Genomic DNA, 13561 nt, shown 5'->3' with positions numbered 1-13561 from the left:
TGCCAGCACATGCAGGTGCACGGGTTGATAGACTAGTTAGATAAGCTTAAATTACCTCAATGGAAAAGTGTTCCCTAATATTTTTCAGGTCAACTCCAATTCAAACATGACTATCTGCTAAAAAAGATCTCCAAATCAAATGTAATCATTAAATTTCACATATGTTTTCTTCAAAATGGATCTCCCAAGATTTTGATCTACCAGCAAGCATCTCACATCCATATCTCACTGACATGTGGGACTGCGTCAGGTCGTTCTTGACTTCTTGTGAGCCCCGCTACTCCCTGCCAAATTCCCACTTCTTGAATGCACTCCACTCTATCTCTATCTCTCTCCTCGCAGCCAGCAAAACTATGAGCACACAAGAAACGGAAGCAAAGCACAACGGGGCAGGAATGAGACAAAGCCACCGGCGTGGGCTGCTACGGACGCCGTTGCGTCACACGCCATACATGCACGGGGATGTCACGGCCAGCGCCAACGCCAAGCCGCGCGCGCAGTGCCCCAGATCACACCTCCGGATCGCGTTGCCAGGTCGCTGCCGTTCGCCTCGCCATCGTCAGTCCACAGCCCTTCGCTTGGCCTTTTGCCCACCGGATTTTGGACTCAAAGAGGCGTTTTCTTTCTAGGAACGGGGCTTGTGTTTGGTTTTCGCCGTCTCTCCTCCTCGTGCGCGTTGAAAGGTACGATATTTGGCCTCGGTTCGTGGTCCGCTCTTCTGGGGATTTGGGTACGGAGGAAGGGGTTCGAGGTTCAGGTTCTTGGTTTCTTGGATCGGAATTCTGATTCTTGTTTGTATCATCGTGCTTCCCAGGATAAAGGACTATAGGATGCTGATGTGAGTGCTCTGGTTCGGAGGTGATCTCTTGGTTCAGGTGAGTGTTCATCGATGGAACTCGATTTTTCTTAGCTTCCTCCTCTTGTTTCTTTAGTTTTTACGTTGTGGCTTTCGATTTCTCTGCTTGATGAGCCAATCAGGCATTCTGCGGTCTCCGAGCGTGTAGATAGCCTGAATCCGTAGGTTACTATGATTGTTGTGTGGGGAAATAGGGCTTTTTTTCTTTCTATTTCTGATTTTACAAAGTGCAGGACTACCAATCGGAAAAAGGTCGTCTTTTTTATCAGTTTGTATGGACGATATTAACGATCAGAGGGGAGTGAATAGACACCTCAACAACTTTCTTATAAAATCGATAGTCTTCTCTTATTTGGATCACCCAACACATCTCAAAACTCAAAAAAAAAAACGAAAGAAGTTTTAACAAGAGAAAATCAAAGCAACATGACACCACGGATGTTATATGAACTATATGTTCTATTTAAGATAAATTCATATGTCTTAGCACTCAAAAGATCACAACTAGCAAAAAAACAAGAAAAGAAGAACACCGAGCAACAAAACTCTCCAAGTTAATTATCTAGAGGCAAAAAAATTCAAGACACCATCATATAAACATGTGTATGCGAATTTTATGTCTCTAGCAATAAAAAAATGATCTCACAAGGTGCTAAAATTTCAACCCAAAAATAAAATCGAAAATCAAAACCGGAAGGAAAAAACTTACATATAAGGCAAGGGAACCAAGAGAGAGAAACTAAAAGGAGGGGAATTCAAATGTATAAAATAAAATAAACTTCATTACTCAAAAAGATCAGCCCTATTTTAGATGGATTACAAAGATTTTTCTCTCAAAACTCTCACATATTATATAGGCTAAGCACTCATCCTCCTCTCCACTAAAACCCTAACACAATGTTTATCATCTCCCATAGCCCTATCCCTCTATTTATAGACTTAAGAAACTTGACCACAAGTTTCCTAATTTTTTCCTAAAACACTCCTCTCTTGTAGTATACTTCTACCTACCATCGAGGGTATTATAGTCCATTTTTTCTGCATTTATCGGACGGCCACGACGCCTTTATGACTTAGCTTCGCCTCGACGCAAGCTTCGCAATGGTGCCACGTACTCCTCCAGTCCTCCCACTATTTTGAGGCCAAATCGTGAAACCCTAGCACGTTTCTCAAATCATGACTAGCCGCCACTCGCTTTCACCTGAAGCAAGCACTCCGATGATGACGCCTGTCCTCCATCTTGTGATCTTGATCGTTGGTAAGTCTCTCCCGCTCCCGATCCCTCGGGTTACCCTGTCACTTGCACCGGTATCACATTCGCTTGACTTTGTCAACACACTATCTTCATCCTCCGTTTCATGTTTTGCTTGACCTTCATGTGTACAACTAGGGTAACCCTTGACAACGCCTAGCCCTCTTGATCGTCCAGCACTAAGCACCCTCTTAGCTCCGATCATCCACCGTCGACCGGCAAGTTGTATCCATCACCTGCACACCATAAAACAAGCAAACACATTTCTCCACACTCTAAAACATCTTCAGGTTAGCACAAAATAAAAAAACTTCAACTCAGAGCACATTCTGCAGAAAATGTGAACACCGGATGTTCCGGTGTGTTATGCTCCTGAACACCGGACCATCTGGTGGGTGTAACATTATCTGTTCCAGGTAAATTTTGCTGTCTGCAAGAAAAGGTCTGGTGAAAGCTTCCAGTGATCTCGTGTCCATCACCGGATAATCCAGTATGTGCCAATCCACTGAACTACCCTCCTGCAACCTCTCTGTAACAAAAGGTCCAGTGCTTTCTCCGGTGTTCACAATTACAGCACCGGACTATCCGGCGTACATAATCAGACTTGGCGCCAAAAATCTCCTCCCTGCAGAAAATACTCCGACGCTCTCAAAGTCTGTCACTGGACCATCCAGTGTTTACTTTCATTCTGCTTCAGCACTAAAAATACTCCGGTGTAGCCACCACACTCACCGGACCTTCTAGTTTATTGATCTCCAATTTCACTTGAAAAATTGCTCTCTACAAGAAATAGTCCAGCGATAATAGACTGCCCACACCAGAACTTTCGGTGAACACCGGAACATATGATGTTTACACTGGAACTTTCGTTATGTGTAATTTTTCTACATACAGAGAAGAATTTGCCAATTCCAAACACCGTCAACTCGAGTTAGACATGAACAAGAACAAATATCCACAAATACATGCTAATCTAATTCAAGATACATCAACTATTATTAATGTCTCATCACATGAAAATCAAGACATTTCTCTACTTGGTATCTCACAATTAAGTTTGTTGTTGTTTCTTGAGCCGATGAGTTTCTATAGTTGGTGGCAGAATCCATCCTTTTTCTTTTTTGCCATGCAATCCGTGATTTATTGTAGTACACATACCTCAAAACTCTGAATTTCCTTAGGAAACAGCAGTGTCTTGCTATTTAAGACTCCGAATTTCTGAAACAAAGTCCTCCTACCGCTTCCTGAAATTTTCTCTCATTTCCCCCAAAAATAATTATAAAACTTGATGCTAAATCCTTTACTTTTAGCATGCATTAGATTGGACTTATAATCATGGCTTCTCATTTATGGAGTGAAAGGAGGTGATGGTTATGCTGCGGTAAGCATGAAAGAAAAAACTGTGCATTTTGTTTTATGTTGTTATATACTGTTTTTCTAGTGCACCAGTTCTTGTGTGTAGTCTAGGAGACGAATGCAAATGACGGCTTTCTTTGTCAAGAATCATAAATTCTCTGGACATGATAACTTCTTTTGTTGTACTGACAGTAAAAGAACAATCACCTTTTGTTCTCTGCTAGTGAACCATGGGTTCAAGTGTCTCGAAGCAAGACAACCAGGACACTGCATTACAACTCTGCAAGGGTCGGTTGAGACACATTGAGGAAGCAATCGCGGCCAGATATGCCCTTTCGGCTGCTCACCTGTCGTACGAGCAATCTCTGCGCAATGTTGGCGCTGCATTGAGGCAGTTTGTGGAGTCTCACCATGATAGCAATATGGAGAAGTCTCCTGATGCTTCTTATGTTTTGCTATCTCCCGAGCAACCTGTAGACAGTGCTAACTTGCCACCAAGTAATTCCTTGACAGTAACAGTCAACTCAAGTGAGGCCAGCTTTCGTCGAAAAGAGCAACACATTTCTGCTTTCTTTCCACCACCAGCACCGCCCCCAGATTTGTGTGCCTTGTGGGACTACTTTGATCCAACTTATGATATGCCAAATGCTGCATCCTATGTCCCCGAGAAGCTTGTGGGACTGGAAGATTGGAGCCATCCAAATATAAGGGATAATCTGCCTTCTTCAATTGGAAACACAAGTGAAATTGTTGAGGTGCAAGAAGAGAATAGGTCACATCTGGATGCAAACAAGTCTATGGAAACAATAGTCCCCGAGAACAGCGGAAGTGTTAGCTTTAGAAGCTGGCAAGATTGGATCCCTCCGAATGAAAGGGATTTGTTTTCTTCAATTGGAAACACAAGTGAAATTGTTGAGGTGGAAGAAGAATTGCGAACACTTGGATACAAAGAAGTCCATGGGAACAATAGTCATTCAAATTCGCATCACATAGATTGTAATAGTATTAATATGTCTGATACACATTTACCCAACTCAAGTTTCATCCCTGGCGTATCCAAGGATCTTTTGTCCAGTGTGGAAGAAATTGAGCATCAATTCATCAAGGCAGCTGAGTCATGCCATGAGGTCTCAAGGATGCTTGAAACAAGAAAGATTCGACTTTGTATTTCTTCCCGAATAATTGGTGAGAACTGAGGATAATTTTTCATAATGATATTGTCATTTTCCTAAACTTGTGTTTGCCTAAACATTGCTGCTAATTTCTTTTGAATCTCTTGTTATCAGGGAAATCATCAGATGCTCTGTCAACATTGTTGATTTGTTGCAAAGCTAGAAACATAGCATCACATGGTATGTTTATCTTTTGATTTCAAATGGAATATGTAAACTGCAACCTATTTACTATTATCTCTTGGTATTTATAGTTACACAGCTTCAATTGAATGTTTGTTACAAAAAAAAGTTGTTATTTCACTCTAAAAATTTTATTCAGAATCAGAGCAGCATCGTACAAAAGTTATCACCTGGAGTCGTACACTTTCATCACGGTCGGAGTCATCCAAGAATCCACACATGTCAGCACAGAAGGATGATGACCATCCACAAAGTTGTTGTGATTTCGTTGAAGAATTTTGTTTGATTTCGGGAAGCCATGCATCCTCTCTAGATAGACTCTATGCTTGGGAAAGAAAGCTTTATGACGAACTCAAGGTGAGCTAACATGCGTTGTTCAACCAATGCCTATAGGATTAACTATATTTAGAAATGAAACTTTGAAAACAGAAGTGCATAATCATGAAATAGTACTTGTCCTATGTATTGTTAGATCTGAAGCATGTAAAGGCAGCAAAGCTGAGCAGCTGACCAAGATTATTTTGTTCTTTGGTACCATTTATCTTATTTTATGTAGGTATTACCAGTACTTCCTGTAATCTATTCATTAGCGTAGTCATAATAGAACAATTAATAAGTATGCATATTAAAATTTTGTACAATCATTTCAAAAATATTTACTGTTATGTGTCACATATTGTCTTCTAACATCTAAAGATTCTACTAAAGGAAACCATACATGCCATCCAATTTGATTGTTTCATAGGGAACTCACTAGATTTTTACTCTTATGTTTTTCATGATATGTTCACATTGTGTCATAATATTTTTTTTTAATTTCATTTAGAGCTCAATGTTGTGTGGAGGGTCCACTTATTATTAATAGAGTATTTGATTGAACTTGGAGAGCTCTTTGCATTGATGCTATGTGGTTAAATATGATTACATATAGGTGTTTGTGTCTCAAAAAACATTTTATAGCTGTGTTATCCTTTCCCTAGTAAGATAGCTAAAAGAAAAAAAAAGTTGTAAGTTAGTGATTATTGAACTTCCTCATTCGTAGATAGCTTATAGCTTGGCATTTTTTTAAACTTTTAGGTGATATATGGAAATATAATTCCTGTAAAGTTTGTATTGAGAATGCAACAATATTGTCAATATTGAATGGAGACTTTTTAAGGTGCATCCAAAACCGCGAATCATCCATTTTAAATTACCCAATGATGACATTACACCAAAGAGACAATAGGAATTGCCATTCTAAGGATTAAGCCATTTACTGGATAAGTAAAGAACAACATGGTAAATTTGAATATATTCAAAGATTGACCATGGAAAGGAAACCACAACGAAAGAGCCGAGACTGTTTGGAAGGTCAGCGCCCAGAAGAGCAAAGCTCATTTTCAAAACATAATCAACATATTTGACATATCAATAGGTAAATAGAAACTCCTATAAACAAAATTTATACATAAGTAAGTATGAATAATTATGGATAGGAAAGGATAAAGTTCATAAAAATGTATGAATATTTTAAGAAATTAATCACAAACATTCTAATACATTAAAAATTAAATTCAAACACTGCTATAACTTTTGGTGATGCTTATATAGTGTTGATATGGCTTTTTATACATGTGCACTAGGAAATGGACCAATATTGTTAGTTGTGGACTATATTTAGCAAGGATGAGTTGGCATCGAGTCGTGTAGTTAGTTAGGGGAGGCAGTTGGTTAGATTAGGAAAGAGGAGGGGGTCAAATTAGTCTAATTAGACTAAGGATATATAATCAAGATAAAGTTCAATTGAAGATCCTAGGTTCTAGTCCTAGGTTCGGCCATCTAAACTTTGTCCGTGTTCTAGTCCTAGGTTCGGCCATCTATGTGATATAATTAACCAATCAAGAAAGAAACCAATATACCCCTTCCAATTGCTAATGTTTGGCCCCTCTAGTTTCTCTCTTCTACCCCTGTTACTCTTCTCAAATTACTTTCAACATCCATACTATATTCACAAGAGAGCGTGCCCCTAGAACATTTGGTATCAAATACGTCGATCGCACACATGCACACATGGCTTCTAGCATAGACATGAAAGATATCAACAACTTTAAGGATATGATTATCAACTTAAACAAGCATTTCATGGAACCTTTGTTGAGGTCTTAGAGTTGCTTCATCTTTATGGCGTAGCAACTACACACCCTATCACATTTTAAGGTCACATCGATCCCTACTACACTACCCTTACAACTACATGAGTTGCCCTTCCTAGGTATTATAAGCTTGAACTTCTAAACTAAGATAGCAAAGACGACCTGGTGCTTTGGCTCAACAATTGCAAACAATTGCTCCTAGAGCAAAGAACCAAGAATGAACAAAAGGTATAGTTTGATGCTTATCATATTACTGGCATAACTCAATAGTAGTAAAAGAAGTTATAGAACACTAAAAGAACTCCAATAGGGAAACTGTTATAGATTTGATTAATCCCATGGAAGGGTACCCAGAAGGATCTTGAAGAATAAGTTGTGGGTCAGCAAGGAAGTGGGCCCGCACCAGGCAATACCTGATGAAGAAAAGCATGCAAACTATTGAAATATTGTAGATCTTGTAATAGGCATTTATACCCCTAGTCAACCCCTGTGACTCAAAGGCATTACTGATTTGTATACAAGGCCATGCCCATGGCCTATAAATACTCTATGTAATACTCCTAATCACTCATAATACACAACATTTGAAAGGGTGACCCCAAGAGCTCTTCCCATGCAAAGGCCAGGGGGCTCGTCGACTGGACATTGGGTGCCTCGTAGCACCTGAACCAATTGAAATCTCATGTATCTTTTACACTCTAGGGTGCAAGGCTCGTAAGATGGTCAAACATCCATCACTCATGTTGACGTGTTTCAAGTCGAGTCCCGATTGCATGAATGCTACCTCCCCCCCCCCCCCTTCAAGGCGGCTCAGACCCACCCACACGCTGGGTGGACCATACCTATCCAATAACCCATTTACTTTTTCATCCTTGCTTCACTCGGTATTTAAGTTGGTTCGGCTCACATTCAACTGACGATATGGTACTATTCATATCACACACCTCATGCTAACAAGCTACAAGCTTGCTCATGGCTCCCATGCAAGCATATGCATGCACATGGGCTCAAATCAGCTGGTCCACCGGGCCTCATGGGCTACGATGTTACATTTAAATTACTCTAACATCTTGAAGCGTGGATGTCGACGGTGATGAGAAAAGGCACTTTGAACTACAGCTAAGAGATGATCAATTTCTTTAGACAGGGAGAATTGCTTTAGACTGTACATGGAGCTAGAACTGAATGTATGTGGTGCCAAATTATAAGTTGTGCGGAAGGAACCTAATTCAGTTGAGAGAGAGGTAATAAACTAGGTTAGGAAAGAGGATGTGGCTACGTAATGTATTATCAACCAAGAAAGAAATCAATACACTCCCTTCAAATTTCGATTTCCCAACCTCTTTAGTTTGCCTCTTATACCCCACTACCCTTCAGTAATTTCCAATTGTGCCATCTATCTAACACACTGGAGCAGCCCACTCCCTCCCGGCTATCCCTACAATTTTTCCCAAGAAAGCACACCCACAATGGTTAGCTTGTCCAAAATTTGGGTTTACATACATGCGACCAATTTGAGATCTAAGCATTTGGACTGTAACCTATTTGCTCATACCAAATGAAGAATATAATTTACGAGTGGTAATAATCCAATACCTAAAATTTATATTAAAAAAAAGATACATCCATCACCTTTGGATTTCCTTTTGGATATGTGTCATAAAATCCCATCCAGGATCAACTACCAGTAGATCCTTTATATTAGATGATTCAAGATTAGCAGGCTCAGGTTATTGATAGCGAAGTGATTGTGCTTTGCCATTTGCCGGTCCTGCGTAGGATGATAGACGTGACAAAAAGGGTGGTGAAAATGGGGGATTTTATTGTGTCTGTAGGATGTTGGGGGTAGAGAGTTGGAGGTTAAATAGGGTAAAGTTGAGGAACGAGCCGCCATGGAACGCCACAATAAAGCAAGGAAGGATTGCAAGTGGTGAGGAGAGGTGGTCAGGTGAGAACAGAAATAGGTTTCTGGGTTAAAAATTTAACATGAGTGTCACTAAATAGATGGATTTCAAAATAGCTGAAAACTATCCAAAGTCTTCTATTCCTTCAGTTTTTTGGCAATATCTTCTGCGTGCTATTTTTTCTGTTTGTTTTGCTATACTTTAACTGAGCTACTTTAAATTTTGTTGGGTTCAAATTGCAGGCTAACAAATTACTCAAGAAGACATATGACAAAAAATGTACTCAGCTACAGAACCAGTTTGCAAAGGATGTGAGTGCAAGACAGATTGACAAAACTCGCGCTACTGTCAAAGAATTGTATTCACAGCTAATGGTACGAACTGAAGTACTATCCTCAATTTCTAAAACAATTGAGAAGTTACGGGATGAAGAGCTGCAGCCTCAAATTCTTGAACTGCTAGATGGGTAAGTTTTCATTTCCTTTGTAGTGTTGACACATCCAAAACTTAAGGTCTATTGTTGAAACAGAATTTGCATTTATTTGTGTTATTTATTGTATTATTTTTGAAAAATAATCCTATATTACGAAGAAATTGAATGCACAGATATAAAATGCTATGCCTTATTGGTAAAATTTGTTGTTAAATTTAGATATCATACTTCCTGTTTTACTTTTACAGGTTCATGCGCATGTGGAGAATGTTGCAGGAAGTTCACCATATGCAGCATACCATTACCTCACTATCAGATGTAAAGTTCTCATCAGTATCTCCTGGAAAATTGTGCAAACAGTCATTGATGAATCTTATCAATGAGATGGGTCTCTTCTGCTCAAGTTTGGCAAACTGGGTTGATTCATACAAATCCTATGTGAGTGGTTTGCACTCATGGCTGCAGGAATGTGTCATGCAACCGCAGGACCGATCACGGAGAAGGAAGATAACTCTCTCACCTCGTCAACACCTTGCTCCTCCCATGTTTGTTCTCTTGGGAGATTGGTATGAAGGTATTGCATCGCTTCATTCAGAAGAATCCTGTGATCCTATCAAGAAACTTGCTGCAGATCTCAGAAGAATGTGCAGGCATGCAGCAGAAGATGGACCAGCCAGGAAGAAATCATCAAACAATCAAGCAGAGGATAATACTAGCCTATCAGTTGGAGAGCCAGAGAAATTTGAGACAGAATCAAACACGGATATCATGCAGGCTGGCCTAATAGCAATGTTTGATCGGCTTTCAAAGTTCTCATGTGCCATGGCCAGCTTGTCAGAAAACATTAAACGAGAAGCCGAGGTTGCTTGCGAGGCATACAGAATCGGGCGGTTAGGGTAAGCTATAGAAAACATACCAGATAATTTTGAATCCAGTTGTTAAATTACAGGAAAAAGAAACAAGATTGAGAAAAACAATGAGATGATAAAAGCCAACTGTACATTCCCTAGTCTGGGTATTTGTCTGATGCTCCTTATTAAATAACAAAATGGCTGTTTTATGTATGTCCCCGGTGATGCATGTAAAAGTTGCCTACTGTGCTTGTACATCTCTTGCTTGCTTACCTTCTTATTTGTTGAGCTTGGATACTACTTCGGTGTCAAGAATTGCATTTTGATATTACATTGGTCTTGTGATGCGGAAAATAATGCTTTAGGTAGCTCCAATGATTATCTCAAGCTGCTATATATTATTTCTCTCAGCATACTTCTCAAAAAATTTCATTTCTAATTCTTCATACCTCATAATATTTAGAGCTATCTCTTATTTTCTCTCCTTTAAGAGCTAGCTCTCCAAGATCCCCCTCCACATGAACAAGATCCCCCTTCACGTCAGCTTCATCTTCACCCACCCACTTCTCTTCTCTCTGCATGACACAGTAATAAGAGATAGCTGATATCTACAACCATTAGAGCTACCCAAGTTATACATGTTATTTTTTGTTCATCTGGATTGCGAACCTACCTGCTAGGTGCACTCATATGGTCATGTTTCTCTGCTTGTGTCCTGGTTTATGTAGCATTTCCTCCTTTTGAGTTATATATGCACTTCTTCTCGTGGAGTTGCCCCGCATTCACTACGTGAAAAACAGATGAAAAAGACACGAAATTAGTGATGGGTCATCGGGACCTATCACTAAAGACCCATTAGTGGCAGGTTCCACTATAACCCGTTACCAATGTACTATTTGATCGGGACTCGATATAGATGACACGTCACTAATGAGTAGCCCGTCACTTATGATATTGATGACGGGTCGTAACATAACCTGTCACTGATGACAATAATGATAGGTCAAGTTATGACCTGTCACTAATGACTAACTCATCAGTGACGAGTCATCCTAGGCCAATCATTAGTGACGAGTCAAGTTGTGACCCATCACTAATGACAGTATTTTTTTATTTTTCTCTTTTTTTTTCTCACCTCAATATCACTAAATGGAAAATGAAACAAGGTTGTGAGAAAACAAATTAAAAAATGTAGAGTTGTAAATTTTGTTGTACTCGTAACACCTAGCATTTGTCAAACACTTAAGATACTCATTGTTGTTAATTTTTATTAATTGGATTGGAGTTGATTATTTATTTTATTCTAGTTATTCGTTGTTATTATTTTTAATTGATGGATTTACATAGCCTTTCATTTTAGAATAGATGGAATACAATAGGTTATTCACAAATATTTTTTAATTTTGTTTTATTTTTCTCACCTCAGGAACACTAGAATAGGAACTATTGGACATTTCTGATCAAGTTTGATGTAAGGGGTGGCCGCTATAGACATAAGCGCGTGTTCTAAAAATGATGCAAAATCTTCACGAGGCGAGAACTCAATCTTCCAAGCCGAATTTGGCCTCGAAAATGTTTCTGAACCCAACAAAGTTGCGGAGAAACGGATGTAACTTTTGCTGTAGATGTTTGTAGAGTACAAAAATGTGAGGAACCATCCAAATTGTATTCTAATTAATCATTAGATCGATCATTTAGACAATCACAACCACAATGATTAATCAGAATACAATCCCGATAGTCCCAGTAAGTGTTTTATACCCAAGACTGGAACACGAGCCCTTACAACATAATTCATCAACTCAAGACATAATAAAGAGCGAGTAATAAAATTATATTAATAAGTTTTTTAGTTATTACAGTTTTTCATCCATTAACAGGAACGAATGTAACACCCTGATTTTCAGAATTTACAATTTTTTTAAATTTTTCAAGATTATTGAATAGCTTCAACAGCAGTATAGGTTTAAAACCTATTTTCTTAATCAATCAATCAATATAGGTTATTATTTTGTGTGCATTGCATGCTGAGTTTTGTTAGGAGCCAGGTAAATGCATTAGAGTTCTTTTTCTTTTTCTTTCTCTTTGGTATTTTGAGTGAAAAAGATTTTGAAAAAGGTTTTTACAAGAATCTTAATGGTTGGAATTTGAAATCTTTGAATTCATCATCTATTCAATTCTTGATTATACCTAATTCTTCTCTAGTTCAATTCAAATCTTATCTAAATCCTTGTTTAAAGCCAATTTCTCCTCTTTCTAAAATTCAACCCAAATCCAAACTCAAATTCCTTATCTACTCCTATTCTTTCAACCTCATTTTTCGTTTCTCTTAAATTCACTCAAAGCTCAATTCAAATTCAAACCCTTTTCAAATTTCTCTGCAAAAGTTTCTTTTATAAACCCTAGATATACTTAAAATGTCTTTGGACTTAATCTTTCTCAAGTTTAAACCCTGAGCCAAGTCTTCTAGATGGCCCAACAAAGGATCCACGAAATCTGCAAATTTTCGAGGAGTCCTGGACAACCTCATCTTCTCATGAAGTTTCGGAGTTCAAAACAACCTCAAATACAAATCTTGACAATACCAAAGTTGTAGGTCTCGTCGAAAGCTTCAATTTGAACCTATGGAAGTCCTCTTTGGATAATGGAGCTAGGAGTTATGGCACCTGAAATCAGTGCTGCGCAGATAAGTCCGAGTTCAAACAGTTTATCTTGTGGCGCATTTTTGGAAATCAAGATGACATTTTCAGAAGTTCTAATGACTACGTTGTAGATCTTTTCGAGTACTACAATTTAGAATCAAGAAATGTCCAATTTGGAGTCCGGACGATGGAGATATCATACTCAGAATACAGAGCTGCGAAAAAGGAAATCGTAACCGACTCGAACTCGAATCCGACTCGTGTTCGGTTTGGACTTCACCTCAACCAGCCGCCCCTAGCCCTATAAATATGAGTTGCACGCCCTCTACTACCCCTATTCCATGCCCATAAGCCCTAGAAGTCGTTGCTGCCCTGTCCGTGCGTCGTCGGAGCGCCACCGTCCGCCGGAGCCGTTGCCCGTGATACGCTACGTCGTCTTCTCCGGGAATCCTCCTTCCTCGACCATCAAAGTAAGGTGAAGACCCCTTCTTCTCCTCCCTTACTACTGTTTTATCATCATACTAAGTCCTTAGACAAGCCCTAGCCTCGTCCAAAGCCCGATCTACGCTGCCACGATCATCGCCGTCGCAGACAGCCATGCTGTAGCAGATTGACATCGATGTTCCCGACCGAACAGAGGTCAAATCACCAAGCCCTTTCACCGTTGCATGTCCCATGATGTTCCCCATACCCTCACCAACCAATTTGGCCAGTAGAGCAGCCAAACCACCGTAATTAAGGTCGACATACCCGCTATTCTGTTTCTAGACGCATTAT

At 39.4% G+C, this 13561-nt stretch overlaps 1 protein-coding gene across 4 annotated transcripts; it reads left to right on the top strand.

Annotated features, from left to right (window-relative positions):
• Positions 1 to 224: 224 nt before the first annotated feature.
• LOC133902045 (protein ALTERED PHOSPHATE STARVATION RESPONSE 1-like) lies at positions 225 to 10355 on the top strand. Of its 4 annotated transcripts, none has more exons than XM_062343622.1 (8): positions 225 to 683; positions 815 to 875; positions 3657 to 4649; positions 4751 to 4816; positions 4959 to 5176; positions 9101 to 9324; positions 9540 to 9609; positions 9757 to 10355. In XM_062343622.1, exons 3-8 carry the CDS (start codon positions 3695 to 3697, stop codon positions 10189 to 10191), a joined length of 1968 nt encoding a protein of 655 aa, XP_062199606.1. In that variant the 5' UTR covers positions 225 to 683; positions 815 to 875; positions 3657 to 3694; the 3' UTR covers positions 10192 to 10355. The 4 variants fall into 4 exon arrangements, with proteins under 4 accessions (XP_062199606.1, XP_062199604.1, XP_062199605.1 ...); XM_062343620.1 differs by having other exon boundaries at positions 230 to 534; positions 630 to 683; positions 9540 to 10355; XM_062343621.1 differs by having other exon boundaries at positions 230 to 558; positions 630 to 683; positions 9540 to 10355.
• The last annotated feature ends 3206 nt before the right edge of the window (positions 10356 to 13561 follow it).

This window comes from Phragmites australis, chromosome 20 (genome assembly GCF_958298935.1).
Source record: "Phragmites australis chromosome 20, lpPhrAust1.1, whole genome shotgun sequence".
NCBI lineage: Eukaryota > Viridiplantae > Streptophyta > Magnoliopsida > Poales > Poaceae > Phragmites > Phragmites australis.
Note: the sequence above shows the minus strand (reverse complement) of the source record. Positions and strands in the feature narration are given on the sequence as shown.

Bases quoted from the DNA above. Each gene is read 5' to 3' on its own strand.
- LOC133902045 (XM_062343620.1), top strand. From the start codon at position 3,695: ATGGGTTCAAGTGTCTCGAAGCAAGACAACCAGGACACTGCATTACAA. The intron at 4,817-4,958 runs GTATGTTTATCT...AATTTTATTCAG, and splicing joins TAGAAACATAGCATCACATG to AATCAGAGCAGCATCGTACA. The intron at 9,325-9,539 runs GTAAGTTTTCAT...TTACTTTTACAG, and splicing joins ATTCTTGAACTGCTAGATGG to GTTCATGCGCATGTGGAGAA.